At 47.1% G+C, this 26,495-nt stretch overlaps 13 protein-coding genes across 13 annotated transcripts; 8 read left to right on the top strand and 5 right to left on the bottom strand.

The window, feature by feature from the left end:
• Positions 1-508: 508 nt before the first annotated feature.
• On the top strand, positions 509-2,133 carry N7516_009707 (uncharacterized protein; the record flags this gene model as incomplete). Its single annotated transcript, XM_057222426.1, has 2 exons — positions 509-1,473; positions 1,593-2,133. The coding sequence occupies 2 exons, from the start codon at positions 509-511 to the stop codon at positions 2,131-2,133; spliced, it is 1,506 nt and encodes a 501-aa protein (XP_057069647.1).
• A 92-nt stretch (positions 2,134-2,225) lies between these two features.
• Positions 2,226-2,478, top strand: N7516_009706 (uncharacterized protein; the record flags this gene model as incomplete). Its single annotated transcript, XM_057222425.1, has 2 exons — positions 2,226-2,229; positions 2,276-2,478. 2 exons carry the CDS (start codon positions 2,226-2,228, stop codon positions 2,476-2,478), a joined length of 207 nt encoding a protein of 68 aa, XP_057069646.1.
• A 477-nt stretch (positions 2,479-2,955) lies between these two features.
• N7516_009705 (uncharacterized protein) lies at positions 2,956-3,578 on the top strand (the record flags this gene model as incomplete). Its single annotated transcript, XM_057222424.1, has 2 exons — positions 2,956-2,987; positions 3,326-3,578. The coding sequence occupies 2 exons, from the start codon at positions 2,956-2,958 to the stop codon at positions 3,576-3,578; spliced, it is 285 nt and encodes a 94-aa protein (XP_057069645.1).
• An 87-nt stretch (positions 3,579-3,665) lies between these two features.
• Positions 3,666-4,584, bottom strand: N7516_009704 (uncharacterized protein; the record flags this gene model as incomplete). Its single annotated transcript, XM_057222423.1, has 2 exons — positions 3,666-4,104; positions 4,166-4,584. The coding sequence occupies 2 exons, from the start codon at positions 4,582-4,584 to the stop codon at positions 3,666-3,668; spliced, it is 858 nt and encodes a 285-aa protein (XP_057069644.1).
• Positions 4,585-4,801: 217 nt separating this feature from the next.
• N7516_009703 (uncharacterized protein) lies at positions 4,802-5,136 on the bottom strand (the record flags this gene model as incomplete). Its single annotated transcript, XM_057222422.1, is given in 2 exon segments — positions 4,802-4,977; positions 4,989-5,136. 2 exon segments carry the CDS (start codon positions 5,134-5,136, stop codon positions 4,802-4,804), a joined length of 324 nt encoding a protein of 107 aa, XP_057069643.1.
• Positions 5,137-6,082: 946 nt separating this feature from the next.
• On the top strand, positions 6,083-8,059 carry N7516_009702 (uncharacterized protein; the record flags this gene model as incomplete). Its single annotated transcript, XM_057222421.1, has 5 exons — positions 6,083-6,154; positions 6,202-6,444; positions 6,501-7,148; positions 7,212-7,431; positions 7,497-8,059. 5 exons carry the CDS (start codon positions 6,083-6,085, stop codon positions 8,057-8,059), a joined length of 1,746 nt encoding a protein of 581 aa, XP_057069642.1.
• A 2,368-nt stretch (positions 8,060-10,427) lies between these two features.
• Positions 10,428-11,644, top strand: N7516_009701 (uncharacterized protein; the record flags this gene model as incomplete). The annotated part of the gene is made up of 2 exons (XM_057222420.1): positions 10,428-10,915; positions 10,996-11,644. 2 exons carry the CDS (start codon positions 10,428-10,430, stop codon positions 11,642-11,644), a joined length of 1,137 nt encoding a protein of 378 aa, XP_057069641.1.
• A 724-nt stretch (positions 11,645-12,368) lies between these two features.
• On the bottom strand, positions 12,369-13,207 carry N7516_009700 (glycosyltransferase family 2 protein; the record flags this gene model as incomplete). Its single annotated transcript, XM_057222419.1, has 3 exons — positions 12,369-12,557; positions 12,616-12,846; positions 12,899-13,207. The coding sequence occupies 3 exons, from the start codon at positions 13,205-13,207 to the stop codon at positions 12,369-12,371; spliced, it is 729 nt and encodes a 242-aa protein (XP_057069640.1).
• A 1,083-nt stretch (positions 13,208-14,290) lies between these two features.
• Positions 14,291-15,055, top strand: N7516_009699 (putative glycosyl transferase family 8 family; the record flags this gene model as incomplete). The annotated part of the gene is made up of 2 exons (XM_057222418.1): positions 14,291-14,730; positions 14,821-15,055. 2 exons carry the CDS (start codon positions 14,291-14,293, stop codon positions 15,053-15,055), a joined length of 675 nt encoding a protein of 224 aa, XP_057069639.1.
• Positions 15,056-15,411: 356 nt separating this feature from the next.
• N7516_009698 (uncharacterized protein) lies at positions 15,412-16,149 on the top strand (the record flags this gene model as incomplete). The annotated part of the gene is made up of 1 exon (XM_057222417.1): positions 15,412-16,149. The coding sequence occupies one exon, from the start codon at positions 15,412-15,414 to the stop codon at positions 16,147-16,149; it is 738 nt and encodes a 245-aa protein (XP_057069638.1).
• Positions 16,150-16,657: 508 nt separating this feature from the next.
• On the top strand, positions 16,658-17,583 carry N7516_009697 (uncharacterized protein; the record flags this gene model as incomplete). The annotated part of the gene is made up of 2 exons (XM_057222416.1): positions 16,658-16,724; positions 16,787-17,583. 2 exons carry the CDS (start codon positions 16,658-16,660, stop codon positions 17,581-17,583), a joined length of 864 nt encoding a protein of 287 aa, XP_057069637.1.
• Positions 17,584-19,295: 1,712 nt separating this feature from the next.
• Positions 19,296-20,606, bottom strand: N7516_009696 (DUF3712 domain-containing protein; the record flags this gene model as incomplete). The annotated part of the gene is made up of 4 exons (XM_057222415.1): positions 19,296-19,616; positions 19,682-19,803; positions 19,891-20,306; positions 20,446-20,606. 4 exons carry the CDS (start codon positions 20,604-20,606, stop codon positions 19,296-19,298), a joined length of 1,020 nt encoding a protein of 339 aa, XP_057069636.1.
• A 1,595-nt stretch (positions 20,607-22,201) lies between these two features.
• Positions 22,202-24,519, bottom strand: N7516_009695 (tetratricopeptide repeat protein; the record flags this gene model as incomplete). Its single annotated transcript, XM_057222414.1, has 2 exons — positions 22,202-22,361; positions 22,424-24,519. The coding sequence occupies 2 exons, from the start codon at positions 24,517-24,519 to the stop codon at positions 22,202-22,204; spliced, it is 2,256 nt and encodes a 751-aa protein (XP_057069635.1).
• Positions 24,520-26,495: the final 1,976 nt, after the last annotated feature.

Genomic DNA, 26,495 nt, shown 5'->3' with positions numbered 1-26,495 from the left:
TGTGAAGCAACTTCCAGGTGTGGGGATAATAGCTGTCTCTCTCTCTCTTTCTCTCCTCTCTCCTCTCTCCTCTCTTCCTCTCTTGTCTCTCCCTAATCTCCAACTTCTCTCTCCCCTTTGTTTCTTCTCCCCCACTCAGCCTTTGTCCTTTTTTTCTTCTTCTTCTCTCTTTGTTTCTTATGAGACTGGCAAACGGGAACAACTCTGATCATTATGTTCCTGATTATATCCGACACTGTATGTTCCGTTTGTACCACCTTGGTTCTTCAGCTAACTTGCGTTTGATAGCTTTCCATAGTCTCAGTCGACTAAATCCAGCCTTTATTCGAATTCGTTATACCTGTTGATACCCTTCGATATTTATTTCCCGACACTCGCTTGAATCTCTTTTTTTTTCCTTTTCTTTTCCGCCATATACCCATATTGCTTGTAATGATCAGAGTCGATATCCCACCCGTACCTTCTATACCTACTATTTGTCGATTACGACCTTCAATACTCCGTCATCATGTCAAGACAACCACGATCTATAGCGAGCGCTGGCAGCGAGTCTGTTCGGAGTATTCCACAACGATCTTCTCCCCGTGGAGAGCGCTCCGGCTCGAACCCTGCATCTTACATGGGAGACAACGATGACACGGCGCTGCCGTCAATGGAATTTCAGTCGCACTCCCATTCCAACCCATCCATTGCTCATCGCCGAACGGGAAGCACATTGAAAACAGTCATGCGCAAGATCTTCAACCGCAAAAGACAAAGTCAAGCAGATGAACTAGAGGAGAACCCATACGAATCCACTTTTGCAACGCCACCGATGCGAAAATCAGGACCAGCGAAAGGAAGATCATTGTTGGCTGTGCCGCCTCCTCTGAATTTGAATTCACACCGGGGCAGTCCACTATCGGCGGAGAACCTGCAGCTTGCAGAAACACATCTGTCGCCGCTTCTGTCTCCACTATCTCCCCTTTCATCTGCCACACTGCGCGATTCAATGCCGGGTAGCATGCAGCCACGTCGAAGACGCGCAACTCTTCCTAGCGTGGTTTTTTCAGACGATGAATCTCGGTTTGCCGTGGCGTCAATAGCAATATCCGATCCGCAAGAGGATAGGAGCCATGTCCCAGAGCGTAGGCACAGCTTGCTCTCCCACCGCTTATCAAGGAGCACAGATGCATTGCGCGAAATGACAGATAACATGCCAGAGATCATGACCTCTTGGCCACAGCGCACATCATCCGCGGCTCGGCCAGCTTCGGTTCCTGACTCGCAGTCCCCGCCACTAGACGAAAGCTCTAATAGTGGACATTCGGGTCGTCCCTCATCGGGAACAACAGTAACCAGTGTGACCCGAATGTCCGCCGATCCATCTTTGATGGAAGTCGAGCAAACAACACAACCACCCAGTCTACCATCAAACCTCGCAAGTCTAGTCAACACAATGCAGCAAGATGACAGCGTCACCCTGGAACAGCGGTTGACCACACTCGAAGTGAAACTAATTGATTTGGAATTCGCCATTGCGCGAATGCAAACCAACGGCCCCGAAAACCCCACCGAAAAACCATCGCGCCCCCGACACCCCCCTTCAGCAGACTCCTTCCCCCTCACATGCGCAACAAACACACCGCATTCCTCTCCGCAAGCGACCGCGACGATTCCCCAAGCCCGCTTCCAAACATCTCCACCCGCCCCTCCAGCACGAGCACCATCCGCGCAGACACAATGGCCTCGCGCACCCTCCGCCCCGCCCCATCCGCCTCATCCCTGTCCGACTACCACGGCGTCTCGATCGAGCAATATAGCACGCTAGTCACGCTCCTGCGTCGTGAACAAACAGCCCGCAGAAACCTCGAGACACAAGTTGGCGGTTTGCGCGATGATATCCGTGATCTGCAGCGCACAGCTCTCGAGTCCATGCAGTCGGGTGTAGGCATGGGCATGCAGCCCGCGCATTCCACGGAGTCGCGGCAGTTCCTACGCTTCCGTCGCGCACTAGATGACTCTGATAGCTCTTCAGCGCTGAGGTCAGATGATAAGCGCACTGGTATTGAGGACACCGACTCCGATTGGGATGATCCGTTCGGTCCTCCGAAATGGGAGCGTCAACGAGTTGTCACTGCCCCTATGATTTGATTTGTTTTTATGTTGCCACAATATGCAACTTTTTCCACCATTTTCTTTCTAGCGGGTTTCATTTTTTTCTCCATATATTCTAGACTGCCTAAATGGGTATGTGCCCCAGGGCTTGTCGATTCTTTTACACATGTCAATGCAGCATCCCCGCGACAGGATCGCGACTTCGACCAAGGCCACCGCGCTGAGCTACATATCGAGTTCATGTTCGCTCTCTCGTCTCATGGAATGAGACAGATATGGCAGATTAGAGTTGCACACGCAAACGCACAATTTGTGACGATTGGCGCTATCACGTACCCTTTCAACTTTAATGTCAATATAAACTTCTCCCTTCAAGAGTGACCCCTGTAGGCACCGTGGATATCAATACGTACCTCACGATCTAGGACCCTCTATCCATGCTGTGCATTTCTCGGCAAACTATACGCACGCCGCTAGCAGTGCAGATCGAGGACACCACCGCGGGATGTCTGATAGCCCACTTCCCTGACGCCTGTCCAATCACCCATCTTCTATTCCAAAAGTGCCGTATTCAAAGATTTGTACCCCTCTTGTCTAACTCCCGACGTCGGACGTACCTAGATACAGTCATTTTCTTACTAACCATCACATAAATGCGCATATCTTTTGTCTGTGTTTTGATGGGGTTCGTGATGATCCGGTGAAGTTGAGGGAAACGCTTGATCGGCGTTTGAAGTGGCTTTGGGATCTCGATGTACAGGATCAGGTTGAGCGTGCCAGGGACAAGATGGTTGAGTATTTGGATATATCGGTAACATCCAGGGATTCATTATAACGAAATAATGGAATCTTCACTTGATGCAATCTTGGAGCCGTTGTATCAAACGATAGTTGATACCTTCCAATGAGCTTGGCAGAGTCAGTCTCTGTATAGAAACGAACTTCAATCGCAGACCTCTCAATTTGTTCCGAAGCTACAAATATATATCGCGATAATGTTGGTATGTCTCGACCCATTGCTCCTTCCTTTCCCATGAAGGTTTTCTCACACCTTCCTATAGAGGGCCTATACCATTTCCTTAGTGGACGCGGAAGCTACGATATCCGTCACCCTGCCGACGACCCAACGCCTCCAAAATATTACCTCGAATACCTCAACCAAGCTTCCGTACTAGATGCCATCGGTGTCGACGTAAACTACACGAACTCCAACGCCAATATCCTCTAGTGATCAAACCAGAGACTTCGTATACCCCGATTTCCTCGAAGCCCTCCACTCGCGACCTGTACGCGTTGCACTGATCTACGGCGACGCAGACTACTCCTGTAATTGGTTTGACGGCGAGGCAGTCTCCCTTGCGACGGAATACGAATATTCAAAAGAGTTCCGCTCCGCTGGATACACACCCTTCGTCGTGGATGGGGAGGAGTACGGTGTCACGCGTGAATCTGATAAGATGATGATGTACTTCAATACTTGAACGGAATGGAGATGAATCTCTGAGCTTCTATCATTATACTAGATTTGAAAATACCTAAGGTGAACTTTTATGCTCAGAAATAGAATCCTAAAAAAGCAAAAAGGAAGCTCTGAGCCTCGAAGCACCACCAGTGGCTGTAGTTGAAGTACTCTCAGAGGCAGACCGAACCGGCACGGCGGTTGACACCGCAGCAGTCGGCGTTGAGGTCGGAGAAATAGCCAATGTGTTGCTAATTGAGCTGGTGGAAGATGTGATGTTAACGATATCGGTCTTCGTCGAACTTGCGCTAACGGAGCTTACATTGCTTCCACCATCGCCGCATTGAACCACAGTCTCCCAACCACCGGCAAAGGTATCCTCCCAGTATGAGGACTGGTTACCAAGAGAAAAGTAGCTGAAGAAATATGCCGAGCCAGGTTGCTCGTGGGCGTTTTGGAAAAACTGAACTGCACACTTGTCGCTACACGGGAAGTCGGTTTTGGCCCAATCGTCGCTTTCGGGATAGGTCAAGTAGCAGTAGTCAGACCTGCAAAAATAACATCTAAGCATATATACCCCGAGGAAATCACACTATGTACGGAACTCACCCGCTCTTGGCACAAGCTTGGCCGTATTTGTACTGGAACACCTCGCCCACGGTGGCAACGGGAGCCTGATAGATATTCTTGTTCCCGCTGGAAATCCCGGCTAGATCGCCGTCCTTGTCGCATGCAGCATTGACTTTCTTGATATACTGGGTCAATGAATCACTGCATGTTGTTGTGCACATAGCCTGCAGGTCCGACGATTGCGGGTCGAAGTCGGGATCCATAGAGGCCACGATCTTGAGGAGGGTTTCATCGCAGTTGATACTGGCGCTATAGGCGTCTTTGCAAGCTTGCGAGGTCGTGTCTGCTAAGTCCTTTGTTGTATAGTCCCAACTAGGACCAGCAGTGTTGAGATCGAAGGTAGCAGTCACCTGGCCCAAAGCAGCGGACAACGCAAAGAGGTGAAGGATGGAGGCCATTCTGTTAAGAATTTGAGAAAGAGCGACAAGAACAGTCGAAGTAAATTACCCCTAGGAATAATGGGAGATGAAAGGCGAGGAGGTGTGTCTTCGATAGAAAAGAAAATAAAACAAGTATGGAGCTAATAAACGGCCCCCGAATTTTCAGGGGCACTTCCAAAACTTAAGCCTCAAGATCCACGCTAAAATCCAGACGGGGCCGTAGATGGGGGCCAAATTATTCCGTGTGAGTTGATGCCTGAAAAACAGTATTCACACTAGCCACACGATCAAGCACAGCGGGGATATACTTCAAGATCCACGCGGCGCCCTTATCAGAAAGAGCAGCAGGGGTTCCAAAAACCGACAGATTGCGGTTATCGGCGGTTTGCTCAAAGGTTCGAGAGTATAAGACTCTGGGTGACCAGAGTTTTGGATGAATGAAATTATAGCATCTATGACTTGCATCGAGTACTCGAAATGAGTCTGGTTATGGAACCAACCCCAATGACCAGCAGCTTCGCCGATAGTCGATCGATTGATCCCACCATACACATCGAGAATAATATGCATTTCATGCTTTTCAATAATGTGGCGATGTCATTCAGGTATGAAGACTGCTTGCCGGAATAAAGCCGAGGTCCTGGAAATTGGATCCAGGCCGAATAGGTGGTAGGAATGCGTAACAGTGTGGCTCCTAGGCGGGCCATTTTTGTCAATATCTGATGTGGTGACCCAGGTTTCGTAACGCTCCTCCAAGACTGGCCCATATTGGGAGACCAGGTTCTTGCAGAGGCCCCATTCGTCTGAGGACCCCCTAGAATAGGTATCCCACCAAATAGGATCGATATTGGGTTCGGGTTGTTGGATCAGATGAACGACTTTAATTTATTGCCTCCATAATTTTTACCGGAAATCGAACTTCGCGAGGACCGAGAGGTTATCGTTAAGGTCGGAATGAACTGCGAGTAAATCCGTGGATTGACACTAAAAGATTTGGTCGGGAGGGCTGAACGATAGAGGGTATCAAATGCGGCTACCCGCGATCAGGGGTAAAATTGTGTTTATTATGTTTACATCCGTGCATTTCTTTTATATATTTTACATCTTTTCATTCGAGGACGACTGATCAGAAACTTGTAAGGTGAGTTCCCTAACGGGGGCCTAGTGGGCAGGCGACCACCTTCTAGCTATCGGTAGGCCTAACAGCACTCCCGCATAGCAACATACTATATATATAGAGCGAGCTACATCGGGCAAATGACGTTATCATTATTATCATCATCATGTCCACTCGTCCATATTGATAGGTGTAACTTTTGTAGATGGGCGAATTCTCTGTTTTCTGGCCACCAAAACATCAACATCGTGGCTGATGGGCTGTGCGGATATTTATTTACTGATCGACAGTCTAAAACACGTGATCAAGGCAGACATAATTAAGAAAAGAGAAAAAAAGGCAATCTCAGCCTCATTTTACTCCGCATTCCAAGGTCTCTTGCTTTTGGCTCGAGTCATTATGCCCTCCCCATACAATTGCGACGGACCGCAACCTCCCGTGCCGGACAACAACGACATCACTGGTCAAGGGGTATGTCGCTAACTTATTATCAATACCATCATCTAATTCATGCCTAGGTAATTGCAAACTATGTCACAACTGCCGGGATTGCAGTGCTGCTCATCATCATATACTTCTTTGTGGTTTACGACCCAGCTCTGGACCCCTTTAGGAAGACAGATCAAGACTCTTCGAATCACTCATTTCGCCCAAATCCAGTAGACGAAATTATTCTGCGGACCGTGCGACATATACCTAAGCTATTGATGGGCGATCGCAAGTTTCATATCAGTGCTCAAATTGAGAAAGGCTTTATTGAGGTACAGATACCCTTTGTGTTGAGCCGAAAGTAACTCAACTGACATACTACATACAGTGCATCCTCGCAATGAGTGACCTCCAGATTGTAACTGGACTCTCAATACTCATAAGTGGGTATGCGCAACTTCACCAGGGAATTTCATCCTACCACTGGATGGTTATCGTCGGCCTGGCCTGGTTTTCCAGCCTCACTCATTTGGCCTGCCTAACACTTCTCCGAAACCATCTGTACAATCACTCGCTCCAGCGCATATGGAGACTGTTTTGTATGGCTGCTCTTGTCATACTCCTGACTATAGGGCTCTCATTCACGGGGGGATATTGGTGGTCTTCCTTGCAGGGAGGGCAAATCCCCGACGAGGAAATGGCATGGAGCATCATTAGACACGCGATGTGTCATTCGGGCTTTGATGTAAGATCACCTACGGCATACTACGCAATGGTATTGTCGATACTGCTGGTGATATTTGGGTTTGTGGCTCGTATAATCAAGCTGCATAAGATTATCTCCGTCAGTATCTGGGGAAAAGCTAGAGCTAGGCTCAGCATGCAAGCGCGCCGTTTGTTGAGGATCGCTTTCACTTGGTGCTGCTCAAACAACTCCTACAAAAGCCTGAAACGTACCCTTCTCTACCGTCCTCTGCTGACGGTCTTTTTGGTGGCACGTCTTTTCCTAGATGGGTGGTCCTCAATGTTTTCAGAAGTGAGTGTGCCTCGGTTATCTAATTGTGTTTCTCTTTCATCTCCAGGACTGACAATAAACGAGGTGTGCTGGCTGGTACTCGGGTTCATTTGGGGTACCATGCGCCTATTCGGGATACTGGGCATTATTAAAAAGTCCGTGGATCCATATCCCGGGGAGCCAACATCCATAAAGCTGGTTCAGGACTCTGATGAGAGAGATGGTGACTGGGGGTTTGGGCAGGTTGTGGCCCTCGTTTTACTGCTTGCACCTCTGTTTACAATCATAAAATACTTCAATCACGGTACTTCCTACATGCTCAATGCTCCGAACCTTTGATATACAGAGACACTAACGGGATATGATTAGCTAATAAACAGAGACCCGGGGTAGTAACAGACTGCAGCGATCATATTTGGGAATCTTCGCATTCTAGATCCCAGTCGATGAATCTGACTGTTTTCCCCTTCACGCCTGAAACCTCTATGAGGCTAGATGACCCTAACAGCAACTGGGATGACCATGCTCAAACTCTCGGCGCAGCAATAATTTATTTCATGCTCATATGCACTATCACTTTGTTGCTTATCTGCACTTACAATAGCACAGCCAACCTTATAGATCACTTTCAAGTATTCTATCTACCTGTCATCATCGCATTGATGGGTATTTGGGAGCTTGTTATTTTTTCATTGACGATTGAATTAGATCTGTCCAATATGCCTTTATGGGTTCAAAGGCTCCTACACCTGGTCAATATCCTGTTTTTTACATTTGGTGCGTTCTTCACCTTGATGCCTTTTTATATCTACCACCAGCCCTCTGAGAACTATTCATTTACTTGGGTTGGCACTTACTCGTTCTTGATATCTGCCGCTGTATTTTATATCTTGTGTGCTGTCCTCTATCGGATTATGGGACGTACGTCTTGAGAGGAAGTATATAATTCGAGCTTCATACTGCTTTTGTTGAACCATTTGGGTGAAATACTACTCTACATTCTCTTTCTAGCTCAAATCCACCCAATTTAGACTATATAGTTCACCGTTCCTCGTCATCCTATTATTCCATTATCTCTTCTTGTGTCAAATTTGTCTATCTTAACACCAACTGATAGCGAGTCAGGAGAAGAGAAGAGATCAGCAATGTAATGGTATTGAGGCTAACTGCTAATGGATGATGATTGATAAGAAAGGGAAAAGAAGAAGAGAGAGGAGAGGAGACTATCTGGTTATTGATATATGATAGTTCTAATAAATAAGGTTATATACTATGATCCTAATATACCCCCTTAATCCTTTAGAAAAGCCCCTTAAATATATCGAATAGTAATATAGAACTAATAAATAAACACTAGTAATAGTATAGGTACTAGTAATAATACTAGGCAGTACTCGTTCTAGTAAAAAGTACTAATACTAAGCGGTAACTAGCTCTAGTATAATAGGTTCTTATTTAAATATAGCTCTAATCTAGCTCTAGCTCTAGCTCTTATAACTTACTCTAGCTCTCGCTTTAGGTACTTACCTAGTACTAGTATGTAAGATTATACTGTTTTTAGGTATAAGGCCTATTAACCGGGTAAGATACGTTGGCTTGGGAGAGGGAATAAAGGTATATTGATCTATATATACTAAGACTAATTCTTACTTGAATTTAGGGGGTCCCGGGGGGCCTCTACCTGAAGGCTTGGTTTGTGATGGGAAGCCAGGAGAAGAGAGAGAGAGAGCAATGCAACTGTATTCGTGCTAACTGCTAACTGCTGAAGAAGAAGGGGAAAGGAAGATGAGGGAGAGGAGACTACAGTCCTGTCACATAGGGTCAGATGACACCGATCCCATGCACGGGAAGCAAAAAGCGACAGAAGAGTAACCGTCTCCCAAAGCACGATGATGAAGTGGTAGCAGAGAAAGAAAAATGATTTTGTTATTGAGTTCTTTCACAAAATTTCCGTACGGGATTGAGATTTTATATCTCACAAGCCTCCTTATTTACCCAACTACCATCCGTGTAGGGTCCACCACACAAGTGGGGTTTTGAGAGATTGTGGGACAATAAAGTGTTAGTTTCCCTCTACAACTCCCACTGCCGTTCTAATTTCCTTGAGAATGCACTCCAGCTCCTACATTTGAAAGCTAGTGCGGCCCCCCATCGGGTGGTCCGAAACCGAAACCGCGTCACTCGGATTTTCCGAGACTCTGAGATCAGCACTAACCCTCATGGATTAGGTATAGACTTGACTGCTTCATATTTCATTGACATTTTACGATAAACTATGTGAAACAGCAAGGCTCCGTCCAAGGATCACCAGACTGTGTTGGCTTTGGGCAAAGAAACTCGGCACTTCGCTTTTCAGTGCCCCGGGGTGTGAGAAGATAGCCCGCGCCGCACTCACACCCTGTAGGGATATTCTTAGATGCATCCTAGGACTGTTCATCAGTTTTGACTCTCCATGACCCCACATATAGACTGTTACAATGCCAAGACCCATCTATGTGCTTATAGTCCTATGGAAGCCCCACTAAGGAACCAACAGTTACGTGTTATACTAGTACTATCCCTAATTTGAGTGAAGTGGTGGATCTGAATAAGGGTGGTGGATTCGGCGCCTATTTCACCGAAAGCCGAGAAAGATCATCACTGCTTGCATATGCTCCATCCAGTGTTCAACGACAGAATTGATGCCCATTGATTTATACCTGAGATTTCAGACCAGACAACAGGAGCTCACAACTGCAAACAATCCAAGCCATCGGATAAGTGTTCCGCAGCAATTATGGGTAGTCTTTTTGCTTCTGTGAACTTTTGTAACTTTTGGGCAACGATCGCGTTGACAGTTTGAAGCTAGATGGAGCGATATGCCCCCTGAAACCCAGTCGTCTCGTCGGACTTTCCGGACCAAGTTGGCATACTGTCAGCAGACTCAGCACGCATTCGATATTTTGTATAATCCCTTGGACTAAAAGATATGGCTTTAAACCTATGACGATTAACCTCTGATGCCGCTCTGGCCCTGAGTCGGCACTTGTAGTCCACCGTTATGCCGCTGAGTCAGCCGAGTGAAGACGAATTTGGCAAGTGAGCGACAAAGTGTGTGTGGGCTAAAGGCATTCAATGGCTTCAAGGACAAATCACGGTTATGCCTCAAACTTGCCGGTAAATATATCTAGCGGCTCGCAGGTCCCGATCAAGGCAACCTTCCGTTTTCTGTAACCTCTTCTACAACCCCTTCTACAGTTATATAAAACCCACCTTACCTCCCTAAATGTGACCAATTTATCCTCGACAGTACACTTCACCATGTACTTTCTCTTGGTCGTGTTTATAACCCTCGCTGCTGGAATTTCCCATGGTCAACCTTCGACCACTCCGGGCAAACTCAGCACTGCATCGCTTTCAGATCTCTATGTTGAAAACGCCCCCGACTATCTCCGACCATATGTGATTCCGCACTATGCGAACTCTCATGCAGTCTCCGTTGGCAGCCAAGTGTACAGATTTATGGTAACGGGTCCGTCCTCCGACTATGCCTTCACCCTTATGAGCACAAGCGCTCCTGTGAGCACAGAACTAGGTGTCCTACCGCATATCCACCAGAAACACTATGAGAACTTCTACAACTTGAAGGGCCGCTTTCAACTGTGGGCGGATAAAGGAAATGGTGGGCAACAAGCTCGTCTTTTGTCTCAAGGCGATTATGGCTCGGTGCCTCGTAATACGACCCATACCTTCCAAGTCTTAGATCCAGATACTGAGATGATCGGTGCTATTGTTCCCGGAGGCTTCGAGTGAGTACCAAACCCGCACGGCGTATTCCCTAGTTGGGGAAATAATTCAGCAGTGGAACTTGACGTTGACACTTGAGTAGGGACTTGTTCTACGCACTGGGAACTAATTTCACTTCGTCAACAAACACACCTTATGTTCCCGCAGCTAGCAGTGATTCAACCTCTGGCGGCAGTGATGCTAGTACCATCTCCGCCCTTCAGCAGTTTGACGTCTATTCGCAACTGGATTTCGTACCTCGCCGCGATTTGATTAATGGAACCGCGCCGTCTGGCACAGAATGGCACACAGGCTCTAACTCACTGGGAGCTCCCGCTACACCATATTTCATTGCCAATGGGTACGGGCCAAAGTATCTCAACTCTCGATATGGGTATCAAATTGTACAACCGCTTGTCACACCCACTCAGGCCCAGGATGTCAATTTCACTCAGTCCACGATCACGATATCCAGACTGCAAAGCAATATCACAGCACCAGTTTACAGTCAGTCTGGTTCCAGCGCATTCCAGGTTGTTGAAGGAATCCTGAAAATAAAGATTGGAGACTATCCAACTGCGATGTTGACCACGGGTGATGTGGCCTTCATACCCGGAAATGTGTCTTACAGCTACCGGAGCGATGTCTTCTTCACCAAGGTACTCTATGTGAGCCGTGGAACTGATGGATTGGACCAGAAGCTGATTAAAGGCGGCAAACACTGGGACTTCCCTACATTTCCCAAGGACTGAGCAAGCTGGGATATAAGAAGGTCGAATGGGCTAGTGCAGACGAGGAGAGTCTGGTATTCTGGTTGACCCTTTCGTCGAAACATTTGGACTGTCACGATCTACATTGTCACATGCTTTGCATATGCCATATGCCACAGAGATCGTTTGATGCTTTCTTTCTTTCTTTTTTTATTTGAATTACCAGCCATGGTACTCTACATGGACATTTTTGGGTCATACTATTCCCACTATATCCAAGGTAGCCTCCAGCTGTATCTTTGAAAGGCAATACGATCAAAGTAACTAGTGGTCGCTATGTGTACAATAGTCGACTTGGGCTTCATACAATAAAATCATGACCTTGGATGTCATATATTTTCTATCAACCCAAAATGATCTTCATCATATTATCGGCGCAATGCTATACCTTTTTGATCACCACAAAATTACTTGCCGGACAAATTAATGCCGATATAAAGATTATTGAATGCGCGAACTGCACGAATGGCGCCCACAGCAATGTCAAAATTATATGCAAAACCAAGGAACCCAGAGGAGTGTCACCGAGGTATAAGTCCTGGAGCACACTCCCCACAATAAGACCATGCGTGTCCACGGCGATGTTGCACAGATTCCACCCGAAGAACCAATGCGAAACGGATATGTTCCACCCGCGTACCAATGTATATAGATTGCTAAATACGGTCGATATTAGTGTCAGAGCCAGCAAGATCCTTCGAAATACTCACACGCTTCCATAAGCTAACGGTCCCATCATGGAGATTGCGAGGACCAATTTGACCAACCAGCTATCCATAGACATGATCCCCGTGTACCACCTTCTACGTTGCTTAATCAAATCCGAAACACTAACGGGAGGTTGTTCTCGTGCAACTGCGTGAATCCAGCCGAACTTGACTCCTCGGCGTGCCGCCTGTTCGGTAAGATATTCTAAATTAGCAACTAGATGTTGATGTAATCAGATCACATACATGGAATGCAAACCAAAAGTCTTCAGCAAGACATCCAGTATCCCAGGTGACCTTGTTCTCTACGGCACCATTGATCAATATAAAGGAGCCATGCATCCAGCCAAGTAAAGGGCGTTTGAAAAGTCGGATTGGAAGTTGGAAACGGCCAAAGTCCTCAGCCACTCTGAAGATCTCAGCAGTGGTCAAGAAAGGATTTTTCCAATAATTATGCGAAGTGTAGTAGATTGTTCCCTGTACATTGTTTTAGTACTGTGTAAGATCATAATCCAGGCGGAACATATACCATTCCGATGTCTTCTGTTCCTCGCTCGATGAAGTCAAGACAGGCTTGTACCAGGTACCCATCGATCTCAGTCTCTTCGTCTAGATGCAGTACCCAATCAAGCTCGGATAGTTTCCAATGCAGGCGACACCATTCCAAGGCCCGTCCTTTATATTTCGCATAGGCCGGTTGGAATGAGGCTGGTACTCTCACCACATTGACAAAATCTGGAAGTGCTGCCTGGAAATCATCATCGGTGGAATCTAACGCCACATGAAACGTGATGTTCTGAGAGTGTCTGCAATTTTGCCATGGTCTGATAGAGTTCATCACGGTCTATCACTGATGCATGAGCTTCGATATAGTACGAAAGGATATTTAAGGCGATAAAGAAAGGTAGCTTACCTGAAGGTTTGTTCCCTTCGTAACTAAGCATACTTTGAGTTCGCGGAAATAACGTCCCTTGGGTGACTCTTTATATGCAAAAGGCCGCATCGGTAGACAAAGACCCCATAACATCGAGTATGGTGGAAGCTGTCCTACTAGGAATGGAGCGTAGATAATGACTAGAATGGTGCAGTCGGGTGTCCAGAGCACCCCTGGCTTAACAAACATGTCGTAGAAGCCAATCCAGATACTTATGCGATATAAAGCTATACCGTTTATATACATATATTTTACAATGTGCTCATGGTGAAGACGTACCAACGAAGTAGAGAGTAGCTGTTAGAGGGAAGATTGCCCAATTATAATTCAGACGCTCGTAGAACATCCTTGTATGTTTCTCGGAAGAGTGAATGCCTTGGGAATTGACATGGTGTTGGTTATGTTGGCTATCCCCACTCATCGCTATACCGAAGATGTAGAAAAAGCCGTGTGTATGAGAAGAAGGAAAAAAGGCAAAACGAGACTCAGAGTCATATTAAGTTTAGAGTTCTTGATTTATATGCAGTTGATCTTTTGGTATACAGTCATTTGTGCAACTAGATGTATTAGTCGTGATTGATATATCACATTCAGCGGCAAACCGGGGACCCTTATCTTACTAGGAGTGGTCTTGCAAGAAGAACAACATCAACCTTGAATTAGCAAAAGCCCAGCTCGTGTTAGAATCATCGTTTTACTGAGGGTTAAATGACTAGGTATTGCTTGTTCTCTATTTAGACAAATCTAGAAAGAAACTGAGACAAGCAGCTATATTGGGTTGCGCAGAGAGCACAATGAGAGGAGCTCGCACACTTTCTAGGTACTCCGGTTTGATATACATAAAGATGTGCCGGTGACTGACGGCCATGGATATTAGCATCCAATAATCCCGACCTTGATGAGAATGGAACCTATTCGGCCCCATTGGGCCTTTCAGCGGCTTTGTGCTTGTTTCTGCCGTGGTTATGGAATATCTACTTGTCTCAAATGGAAAGACCAGAAGCAAGCAGAAAGCAACGAATAATTTACGCGACTTATCTGAGCGACCCCACCGAACACAAAGATCATTTCATCTCCGAATTCCGCAACACCAGGGATCCATATTTTGACGCGGCTCGAATCCTCACATACCAGCTCCTCCACGCATCGGAAACGCAAACCAGGTTGGCCATCCCTTTCGTGGTCTTTATTCACCAGAATTTCGATATATATATAAAAAAAGAAGACCGTCTCCAAACCGACGGTGCAGAAGTCACCGAGTGGTCCGATTTTCGAGTGGACTGGGTTCGACCGACGGAATCCCGATGGGCCGATGTCCTGACAAAACTGCGGCTGTGGGAGATGGTCCAGTACGACCGGATTTTGCTTTTGAGTGGTGATTCCGTCCTGGCAAGATGCCTCGACAGAATTCTCAGCACCTATGTGGCGTAGCTTGCAAGGTTCACACCTCTTATCCATTAACGGGTTGAAATACCCTTGGTAGGGACTTACATTGCTGCTGGCTTGCCCCAACTTAGGTCGAATCACTCGTTATATCCGTCGCGTGTCCTAGAGGACTTTTGGGACTGGGATACATTGAATGCTGGATTTATGATTCTGCAGCCGTCATTGAAGATGTTCCACTACTTCGAGGAGTTGCTGGCAGTCGAGGATAGCTTTGATACCAGCATGGCCGTCTTGAACGTTACCCTTTCTCGTGGAGACCCTGACCCTACCCCATGGATTACCGTGAACTTCTCGTGGAATATTTAGTGGCCATGGCCGGAGGATATAAAGACGGGTTATGCTGTTCTTCATGAGAAGTGGTGGGCACCTATGCACTGGGAACCTAGGGAGTATTTACTCTCTTGGCACTGGCGAATGATTGGGCATCATTCATGTGGTTTCTGATTCACACGAAACGTGAGAATACGAGAATTTGGAGATACGCACGGACTGGCCGCTATCCATTCCGGCATTCGGCGTTATCTTGCGGCCTTCCGTTCACTCCTCGTCTATCACGCCTTTCCCTTGACAAGTTACATTCTTTTGAATTCTCGAAGAACTAGAGTATTATTTATATCAATTGTTAAATACTGTTTCTCTTGGGTATTCTTTCCATCTTCAAAATGTCTACTACCACCATGGAAGGCCCACTACACACCCCGGAGGTTATAACAATCATCCCGTCTTCATCAGCTCCCTCCTACAGAATCGAAACCTTCACTCAAAGTGATCTCCTCAAGCAGTCCTTCCTACCCGAGCTCCGGGACATTATCAACATCAGCTACTATGATACGACTGGCACTTCTTTCGTAAAAAGCGGACCTCGGCTCACGAGCGACACGCAACTTGCCGAAGAACTCGAGGAATCCGGCTTCACTGCGATTGCATTCGCTGAAAATGCCATCATCGGTACTGCAAGTTTGAAAGTCTACTCGCCGGATTCCGAAGGCCTACCGTGGAAGTTACCGGGCCATTTTGATCAATTCAGTGCGGATGAGATCTTCGCCGCTAGCTCTACGGTGCTCGATAGCCTCGATAATGAATCTCAAAATGCGCACTGCGAGGGTGGTTTTGAACTCGTAGCTGTCGCAATCACGCCGGATCCTCGGTATAGGAGGAAAGGCATTGGGGAAAGCTTGGCCAAGGCGTGTGAAGAAGAACTGAAGAGGAGAATGTCTCTTGCGGGACGCACTGGATTGTCTCGCGCGTGTATGATGCTCAGGTCCGTTCGCGAGATTCGAGGTGCTTATTGGCTGAAAAGGGGTTTCCGCGTCGTCGGGGAGCAATATTGTCCTCCTTTGACCTGGGGTTATAGTAAAGGGTTTGTTCTTTGGGCTATGGAGAGGGAGTTATCTGATTAAATGTACATACTATCTCCTCGGCAAGCTGCATGGGATTCATGACTGGGAGTTGATCGAAGACGTGTCTATCGAATGTCAAGTCTTCTTTAACAAGTCAGGAAGAGCCATCGAGGTTGGGTCTGTGTCATCTGATATTGGTGGCTGTAGTGGTGAATGGCTCGGTAAAGGAACATCTCAAGAACCATGTATGAAAAATGAAGGTCGGCGGTACCCTCGACTTGGTTAGACGCTGTGTGGCCATTCCCCCAGAGCTGCACTTGAGTCGAAGATTACCAGAAGGTGATAAGTACCATTGCTGAAGCTTGGCGCAGATCGATCTTGCAGCAATCGATGATCTTGATTCGGCAGGCCTCGTCCAGGCCCGTGTGTGACCCACGAGTGACACCTCACATTCTGTTTGAGAATTGAGGGGTCATATATATGGGGGTCGAAGCAAAATCTATAAGTACAGGGTTCTATTTCGAGTATAAAGACACTACACAACTTTACCATTTACTTCTCTTTGACCATGGCGGCCGTACAAATTTCCGAGCATATCTTCAAGGCAATGAAGGATAAGGTAATTTTCATCACCGGTATGCATGTCTTTCCATTCTATCGCCACACATACCGAACCAGAAATGTTAATAAAAACCAGGCGGCGCGGCGGGAATCGGAAAGGCAACTGCAGAGTTATGTCTCAAGCACGGCGCGAATGTAATCATCGGCGACATGAAGCAACTACCCCCGGATCTCGAGATCTCAGACAAGCTCAAATTCATCCAACTGGATGTCTCCTCATGGGAAAGTCAACGGGACGCATTTATCCAGGTTGAAGAATGGTTCGGTCGCATTGACCATGTCTTCGCCAATGCAGGCATCAGACCAACGACTAATTTCCTGGACGACAGCCTTGACGAAAATGGCCACCTTACCCCTCCTGATCTGCGGACGATCAATGTCAATCTTGTCGGTGTGATCTTCACCGTTCGTCTAGCTGCGTATTACGTACAGAAACACTCGGCACATCGTGCATCTGGTGAACTTGGCAGTATTGTGATCAATGCTTCTACGGCTTCGTTCCAGAACTTCAGTGCTGGTGATTACACAGTCGCAAAGCATGGCGTTCTGGGAATTATCCGTGGAATCGGGTCTCAACTTGAGGGGAAGGTTCGACTCAATGCGGTTGCACCTTCTTGGACCGCAACTGCCGTGGTTCTTACTGCTTTTATTGAAGGGCTTGGTGTTGCTGTTCAAGGACCAGAGGCTGTAGCTAAAAGTGTGGCACTTCTTTTTAGTGAGCAGCAGCATCATCAAGATGTTATATACAGCTGGGACGGGAAGTATCTGGAGGTTAACAATGCAAAAGGTGGATTGCTGGCGGCTACGGAGGGAATCCTTGTGAATTCAGCTAATGAGGAATCTGTTATGAGGAAAATGGTAGAAGGGAGGTAGTCTTTTCTCGCTGCTCCCAATAGCATACATATATCAATGGTCATTTTTCCATTTCAAGTTCATTTCTATTGTATTGGATGGATCATCAATTGTGAGTGAGACCAGAAATATCTGGGGAAATAGGGTCTTTGATAGAATCAATACATCTTCAAAAGAAAAAAAAAAAAAAAAAAAAAAAACCCCATTTGACCTAACCCCGTTTGTATCACAGGCGAGGGCCCCGAAGGGATAGCTCGAGCCCGTCTTCACCGGCTGGGAAGTAGATATTTACGGTGTGTTGTTAGCGAACCTTCAATCGCTCCTACCCCTATATGCCAGAGAAGGCCCACGCCTTGTCCGTCGGTCGGGGCCAGGCGGGCCAAACGCCTGTTAGGAACTATTTTCTTAGAAGATCTCGCCCTTGGCTCGAACACACGCGCTCTACAATCCCAGTCAATCGGAAGGTGTCTCGCCTAGTAACCGTTTTCCGGTCTGACACCAACGGATGCTTGTTTCCACTGAGCTAAGTGGGGCTTGGGGTTGATGAACTACTCTGGATCTTCATGGTAACTGTGCTTTTTTTTATCTTTCTAGTGATCTGATTGGCTGGATTCTAGGTGTCTCAATTAGGTGATCTTGAAGCTATTCACAATCCCCAGGTCCACTTTTTCTAGATTCCTTCTGAAGCTATTCCCACCTTTTCTCGTCGTTCTTGATGCTATTCCTTGCTATCCTATGAATATCTTTATTGATTCCTTGTACGTGTTCCCTTGAAATCACCATTCCATTCTTGAGGCTATCCCCACCTGCCTTTCCGAGGTAACTCCTATCTCACCCACTCCTGCGGCTCACGGTTGAGGCTATTCCCAACTGTCTAGCACTTCCCCGATTACCCCTTTCTTCTTGGATATTTCTTCTCATTCCCATGACGGCTTTTTTGAAGTCATTCACGTCCCTTCTTCCCCCAACTCAACTCCAATTATTTTTGACCCTATTCCCTCCTTCCCTTTTCTTCCTTCTCATCTTCAATCATTCCATTATTTTCCTTTCCCCTTTCCCATCCCTCTCATTTCATTAATCATTTTGCACGGTTCTCTCTCGTTCTTTTTATTTTCCCCTTCTCAAGTGAAACTGTTTTCCCATCACATCATCTCCTGGCCCTTCCTTGTTTGATTCTTTTCTACTCCTCCTCCAAACTATTTCTCTCCTCACTCAATAACACGTAAATGAATTTCATACACATACGTCGCTAACCTCGCGTCTCTAATAAAAATACATTCAACTCGAAACAATCGCATTGGCCGTCGTTATACTTCGAAAGGCCGCTAGCCGAAAAGGGAATGTTAGTGTCTGAGGCCGGTAACACAGGACCCACTTGTTGTCTTGGCGCCCCAACTTTATTCTCCGGGGAGGTTCTTGACAATTCCTGTCTTTCTCAGTCATTCTTGTTCTTTTCTCAAAGTCATCTACAATATCTTCCAGTCTACACTTCTATAGAAACAAATCCATATATACTGGAAATCATATTCACCGCGCAAGCTTATAAAAAAAGGGTATTAAATATACACAAAAGTGAAACAAATCACCAAACAACACATAAATCACCAAATCCCAAATCCCACTACCGGTCAAGGTAATGAAATATAGAAATATAGAACGTAGAGCATAACCCATAAACATAAACAGAAACAGAAACGGTATACCACCCCCAAAACACAAAACACAAAAGCCCACTACAGGGAAATATTAACACCAGCCGCGCTCAACGCAGACTTAACATCCAGCTTGATAGACAATTTATTCGCAGCCAGCGCCTTGCTAAAGTACGGCAGTTCCTTGCCGTTGTATGTTGATGTTGCGTTTCCGGTGATGTCGAAGGGCATGATACCATCTTTATAAGGGCTGGACTTTGATGCGAGCAGGGTGATGATGGTGGCTTGGTCGACCTTGCCGATCATTGGCACGCTGTTGTTGCCTGGTTTGAGGGTTAGGTCGGTCAGGTAGGTTGTTCCCACTGGTTTGCCGGCTATTTCGAGATTCAGAGTTACGTTGCCCTATTTGTTTGTATATTAGCATTATGGAAAACGGGAATCATATGTACTGAAAGAGGAATAATTACCAGTGGAATGGTCATGACCGAGGCATTGGGGATGATGACAGTGCCGTTCAGCCCGTACCCGTTGACGGGTGGGTACATGATGAAGAACTTTTCCACGGTGAAGCCCTTGAGGTGGTTCAGGCCTGGTTCATCGAGTTAGTCCACGGTGCTGTTCCAATCATACACTCACTTTGTGTATTCAAGTAATGTAACCAGGTAGAGAAACATACCCTTCATAACAACAGTCTTGTTATAAGTAACCGTAGTCGTCGGCAAACCACCCTGTTTCAAATCGGGTCTTCCGTAGATATTCAAGGAAATCTCCTCGTTCAACATGACAGCGGTAGTAAAATCCCCGAACGCAGAAGCATCAGCCAAAGACACATCCTGCTCGAAGTGAATCTCCGCCCCGTCCTTCGACTTCACGGGCGGGACAGTAACATAAGCGAACGGATCCGCTCCGGCCAACGAGACCGAGGAATTGAAAGCGTAGATCTGGGGATGATAAGAACTATCCGAGCCGAGGAACTGTCTCTGCTCGAGATGGAAGGATTCGGGCGTTGGGTCGCTGAGGATCATCTCTGAGATCCTGAGGGTTGAGTCGTTGACGGCACCTTGTGCGATCTTGGGATAAGCGACGTAGACACTAGATGATGCAATGCCGGGTGAGTGGAATGTTCATGTTCATATTCATGATTATTCATGATTATGTTGCGGTCTGGACCGTGTGGCGTCCGCGTGGTCAAGTCGGATTTTAAACAAGGATGGAGTGGACTTGAACTTACACCGGCAGTAGGATAATGAGGAAACAGGCGATGAATATAATCAAGTGCACCCACCACCATTTCTTGAAATGGGCACCGAGACGTGCGCCGAAGCTCTTCTTGGTTGGTGTTTGGGTTATGTGGGATTCCTCCTCGACGAATTCGGGCTTTGCGGTTGACATCTTGTTACTGTGGTTGTATTAGGGACTGGAAGATGGTTCTAGGCCAAACATTATACATACCGAATCGAACAAACACCTAGGAAAAGAGAAGAGCTTCGAAGCCAGAAAGGAAATGGGAATGAATGAAAGTGATACAAGCACAGGCTTAGAAAGGGTGTGGGTAGTAGTCGGTACTTTATAATAAAAAAAGAATTTACCTTGGAAAAATGAAGGAGCTGACAAGGTATATTCTGTCCGTCACATGTTATGCAGCAGGTCAAAAGCCACCAAAATGCAATCCGAAAAAAAGAAAGGGGAAATATATAATGCAACTAAGTACGATATACTCCGTAGTCCCTCATCTAATTTCCTTTTTATTTTTAGTTATTTGACAATTTTCAATATGGGGAATATAGTAACTCCAGGTCTCATTTTAGCATCTGGGGAAATCCAGATTTCCGGGGAGATACGATCAATCAGTCTGGGGTTGTATAGAACGTTTCAGATTAAGAGAGTGCAAGTCTAATCATCATCACCACATGAAAGAGAAAAGCCGAGGTGAACCAAAAAAACCAAGAATGACTGTTCTCATAAGCGGCATGCGTCGGGACGGGTATATTTGTCCTACCAGAACCTTTTTCCTAAATGATCTATGAGAGATTTGGAGTGACCTTTTTAAGAGATACTCATATGGAGCCCGGTTGCACTGGAATATCGAATAACAGGGTTCTCATTGGTGAACGGTGAGACTAGCAAGATAGCGTTGCTGCCAAGAGGGGGCGACCCTGGATGCAAGGAGTGTGCACCCCCCGTATTCAGTGCTATACGTCTATACGTAAAAGCCAGACAAGCCAGACAAGCCGAATTGGTTCTGTCCATCCCCGCTAATCCCCCGCTAAACCACAAGACGTGGAAGATGCCAGTGGATTTGGGGGATCAAGTCCGGAGATGAGGCCAATTCGGGTCAATGCTCCGAGACAAAAGCCGGGGAACAATGCGGGGGTCTAGAACTTATTATTCTCTTTTATATTCTTTATATGTTGTATATTGGAACCGGAAACGGGAAAATATCAAGGAAATAGTTCCTACAAGTCCAAAAGAATACAGATCAACGCTGTCTTGATTCTGTCATGAGTTCATGAATCGCCACACTGAGGCAGCAAGCAAAATATCTGTCAAAATATGAACCAAATTGTTCACGGGATCATACCCAACAATATGACCAAGAGAAATATGAAAAGAGAAATGAAAAAGAGGGTGCCAGGAAAATAAAATATAAAAAAAGTTGAAAAATTGGCGAATGATGGGAAGAAAGGGTATAACACGAAGAATTGAAGTATTAAGCGAGACACGTGAACCCAACTCGGTCTATGCTCGATAACAGCTGCCCAGGCGGCTCGGGGAAAGGAGAAAATGAGAAAATGAGAAAATGAGAACAGATGAGAGAAAGTGAAGGAATGTAAGTCGAAGAATCGAGTTAAAAAAAAAAAAGAAAAATGCGAATAAATCAAACATCGGCTCAGAACGCTCCAAACATAATGCAAAATGCAAAATGGATGGTTCTCCCACAATTTCAAGGGGAGCGCATTGAGACAGAAATATAACAGACAGATAGTCTATGCCTCCGACACATTGGACTTCTTGCGTTGGAAGATACTGCGAGTGCGGGACTTGCTGCGCGGCTTCTTGTCCTTCTCTCCGCTGGCATTTCGGCCACGGGAGCGTCCAGTGGATGTGGACGTGGACTCGACCTCGTTGTATTTGTCCTTGTAGATCCTGCAAATACATACTCGTTAGTGAGGTCAATGGAAATGCAACTACTAAGAAAAAAAACATACCAGCTATTTCCAACCATACTCATACCCTTGGCCTCAGCCTGGCGATAAAAGCGTGCCGCCTTCTTCATATCCTTTTTACAGCCAACACCCTCCGCGTAGCAGAATCCAGCTTCGGCCATGGCGTCAACGTCCCCCCACTGACCGGCGATCTCAAAGCAGCGCAGCGCAAGAGACTTGTCCTGCTCGATACCCCAGCCATTCAAGTAGCTGACGCCCAGTTCATAAATGCTCAGAGCAAATTGAGCCCGGTATGCCTTTTGCAATTCCTTCGCCTTCGACGCACCGGGAGCATCCGGATCAGCCAACATTTCCAATCCGACGGAATCCACAGCTTTGCGTAACCATCGCACGCCTTCCTTCTCATTGGATCGCATGCCCCAGCCGTGTCGGCAGGCAAGCGCATAGAGCAGCATTCCCGTTGGGTGGTCCTGTTTCGCGGCAACCCGCAGATGATACGTCGATTCACTCAGGGATCCTCGCTCGTGGCATTCAATGCCCTTAGCGACATGGTCATCAGCCGTGAGGCCGGAAGCCGTCACCTGAGCGGCAGCGGTTTGGGGCCGCATGGTGCTGGCCGAATCCGCAGAAGAGGCAGTTTCATCCTTGTCGTTGATCGTCTGGCTGGTGTTCTCAACAGAGGGCCGTGATGCAGGCTCCACCGGCGAGTCGGACACAGGCGGTGGTTGTGGGGTTCGTCGAGACTTGGGGGTTTGAGGTTGAGGTTGAGGTTGAGGCTGAGGCTGAGGCTGAGGTGGGGATTGAGGTGGAGATTGAGGTTGGAATATCGGCATCGGGGTCGGGATTTCAGGCTTGCAAGCTGGAACTTCGTACATCGAGTGAGGCTTCGGTGAGTGCTCAAATTGGCGGTGGGGAGTAGGGGATGGTGTTCGTGTCATCCGCGGCCGCTCCTCTGGGTGCCGGGGAGGAGTTTTCTCGAATAGGGGCTCCTCCCACTCGAAATGAGGTGTTTGCAAGCCCGCAAAGACAACGGAATCCCGTGACATGAAGCGTCCGCGCGGAAGCGCGTACTTGGCGTACACATAAGACGAGACGGCGGACGACGGATCACCATCCATGGCCGCCATTGCATCAACATCTTCGGTCGAAAGTTGTAGCGGAGTAGGCCTGCTGCGACGGTGCATATGATTCGACCCAGAAGCAAGGATCGGTTCTGTAGGCGTGGAGGCTCCAGGAGCAGACAAGCTCGTACTGGACCGACTCAGAGGTCGAGAGAAATTGAAAGAAGGGCGGGGGAGGTGGTTAGTCCCCGTTCCTGATGTCTCCGAACTCAAGGATGGTGATCGAGGGTGGGGTCGTGCAGGGAATGTCGACATGGGGGAATATGGCAATGACGCAGCACTTCCAGAGGACAGCTTTCGAGGTTGGGAGAAGGTCGACCCACCATTGGAGCTGCTGTAATCATCATCAGAACTCTCAGGGTGTGTCACCTTGGCACTACTGGATGGGCGCGACCGCGGTGACACTGGTGGTGCCAAGGTGCGTGGGACGTCCAGTCGCGAAGCTGAGTCGATCGATGAACCTTGTGGCTTAGCAACCGCCACACCAGCAGGCGCATCCTCCGCTCCACTTGCGTGTGACGCAACCTCCTCTGGTGACTCGGCGCGCGGCATCCCATAGGTCTCCGGGCCAGTGTTATACATCGTTGTCCGAGGTGTCGCATTGTCATTATCCTCGTAATAGCTAGCCTCAGTGCTGGCATGGGAAATTGAGCTCAACCGAGGATGTTCGGAGATAGGGCGGTACTTGGGGTCTTCGAACTCCGGCAGTCCCTTCTGCGTGGGTTGCCGGGTCAGTTCTGTGCGGGATTCAGTCGATGATTTGGAACGGTAGAAGCCCGGGCGGCCTTGCGAAAGTGATCGTGCCACACTCGACGGCGGCAGCCGACTCATGCGGCGGTTTCCTCGTCGAGACTCATCGAGTTGCCGGGCAAGAAATCGACTCTGAGCGGCGAATGCGTCGAGGGGGGAGAGTGCGGGAGGAACTTCGCCATCAAAATGCGCCACCCGTGGCGAGCCACTCCGCAGGGTGTCGTGGGATATGGAGCGACATTCGCTTAGTTTCCCTCGCATGTCCATGATAGATAGGTAAATATGAAATGGTCGGCTATTGAATCATTTATCCCGAGTCGGTTGGATCTTTCGAGATTTGCGCAGAAAGCATCGGAGTAGTCTTTGAAGTTCCGAAGTCGAGAGCGGAGTTGGATAATACACAAAGGGGGGAGGGGAAGGGTTCGGGCGGGGAGGCGAGATTATAGAGCCAAAGGAATGACAGCCCTACCGAGAGTATTGAAGCAAGGAATAAGAAGTTTCAGGGCATTTGGAAAGGAGGAAGAGAGTATAGAGAGAGAGATAAGAGAAAGGAGAAAGGAGAAAAACGGAGGGCACTGACGATCACAATTGCAAACCTTGGAACGAGACTATGACAAGTAGTAAATAGAAGCGTCCCGTGCACTAAAATAAAACAGTCACTCCACCGAATTCTCGACGTTTGACAAGGGATCTTCTCAGGGGAAAGAGAACTGCTCAGGGGGGTCGCCAAGAACACAGGAATAACATCAAGCATATTATGCATTGTTATTGGCTATAACGATTCTTTAATTGAAATATATAACCTTGGGAATCTACTATTGACTTCACAAATAATTTCACTGTAACTGACCTCGGGAGTTTGACCCGCTATCTTCTAGAATTCTAGTTCCAGTCCTAGTTCCTCTGCCGTCTCTCCCCACACGGGTGGTTTCACCATTCGCTGATCTGAAGAACCACATGCATGAGCTATTCTATTGCGTTTTATGTTGTAGAAATATGACAGCCTTGGAAGCAGCTGGTGCCTAGTTATATATAAAATCTAGGATGGGCGAGGTTTCCAGCTTCGCACCAATAGCCGAGAGAAGTGAAACCATCCCCTACCTAGTTATATTGCAAGCCACGAGAGCGGGTACCACAGTCCGAAAAGGGTTGAAAATGGCTCGTAATGGGATAGATATATAGCCCTATAGAATCTCTTCTATGAAACTGTTGTATAATGAGATTTCTTTTCCATCTTAGTAGTACAATCACTACATTAGAAGTCTCTGGGAGATGAAAGGACAAATATACATACGCGGCCTTTTGGGTCAACTCAACCATGGTTTGTGATTTTCACTATCCCTAGTTGGGAATAGTATCACATATTACTCAGCATGCATTTCCGGGCCCACGGTTAGACTGAACATTGCACTATACCTAACTAGGTAACTAGGTACCACCACCTGAGGAACATTAAACTTAACATTGGAAGAATAGTAGTTGTAGGTTGTATATCAAGTGTCCATAAGAAGGGCGCATCCTCCCTTTATTTCTCTTTTGAATATAATTTCTTCAAAACATCTTCACCCTAGATTTCCCTGGATTTGAGGTACTATCATTTTCGTTCCTCAAAGGTCAGAGACTAGACCACATAAGATCAGCTCTATAAGAGGGCACGCACCTATTATTGAAATCCATAATGATTGCGCAAATCCTATGTGGGTTTTTACATAAGTTAAGAAGGAGAACACTAAAAATACCACACATCACTACCCATCATATGGAACTAGTAAGACATTGTGTTTTCGATGCGATTTAGAAACCGCGTCTTGGCAACACTTGGCAACACTTAGCAACGCTTAGCAAACTACGAAAAAACACTAGTTTTGAGTCTCTTTCTCTTTGGATCTTTACAGGCACTTGTATCCTTTCGCGGTACCTTCCCAATGTGGACTGCAAAGACTGCAAGGCCAAAGCAGAAATAAATCATCTTCCACCAGAGCTCTTGTACCAGATATGTCTCAGTGTACTCCGTATGTCATATCGCTCTCTCGTTTCTTGTGAGACACCAAAACCTTTAGCTTCACGCCGATGGTCTGGATTCACGCACGGCCCTCTCAGCTTTCAGTCGCCTTAATCGCACTTGTTATGGAATAGCGGCCCCTCTTTCTTATCAAGACCTTTCCCTCATCTACTGGACCCTTAAACCTCCGAGAAACAGTCTCAGAATTGACAGAGAATGCCCCAGGGCGTTAGTTCGTAAA

This window comes from Penicillium verrucosum, assembly GCF_028828655.1.
Source record: "Penicillium verrucosum strain IBT 35672 chromosome Unknown utg000004l_segment0_segment0, whole genome shotgun sequence".
Taxonomy (NCBI): domain Eukaryota; kingdom Fungi; phylum Ascomycota; class Eurotiomycetes; order Eurotiales; family Aspergillaceae; genus Penicillium; species Penicillium verrucosum.
This window is presented reverse-complemented; position numbering and strand designations above follow the sequence as displayed.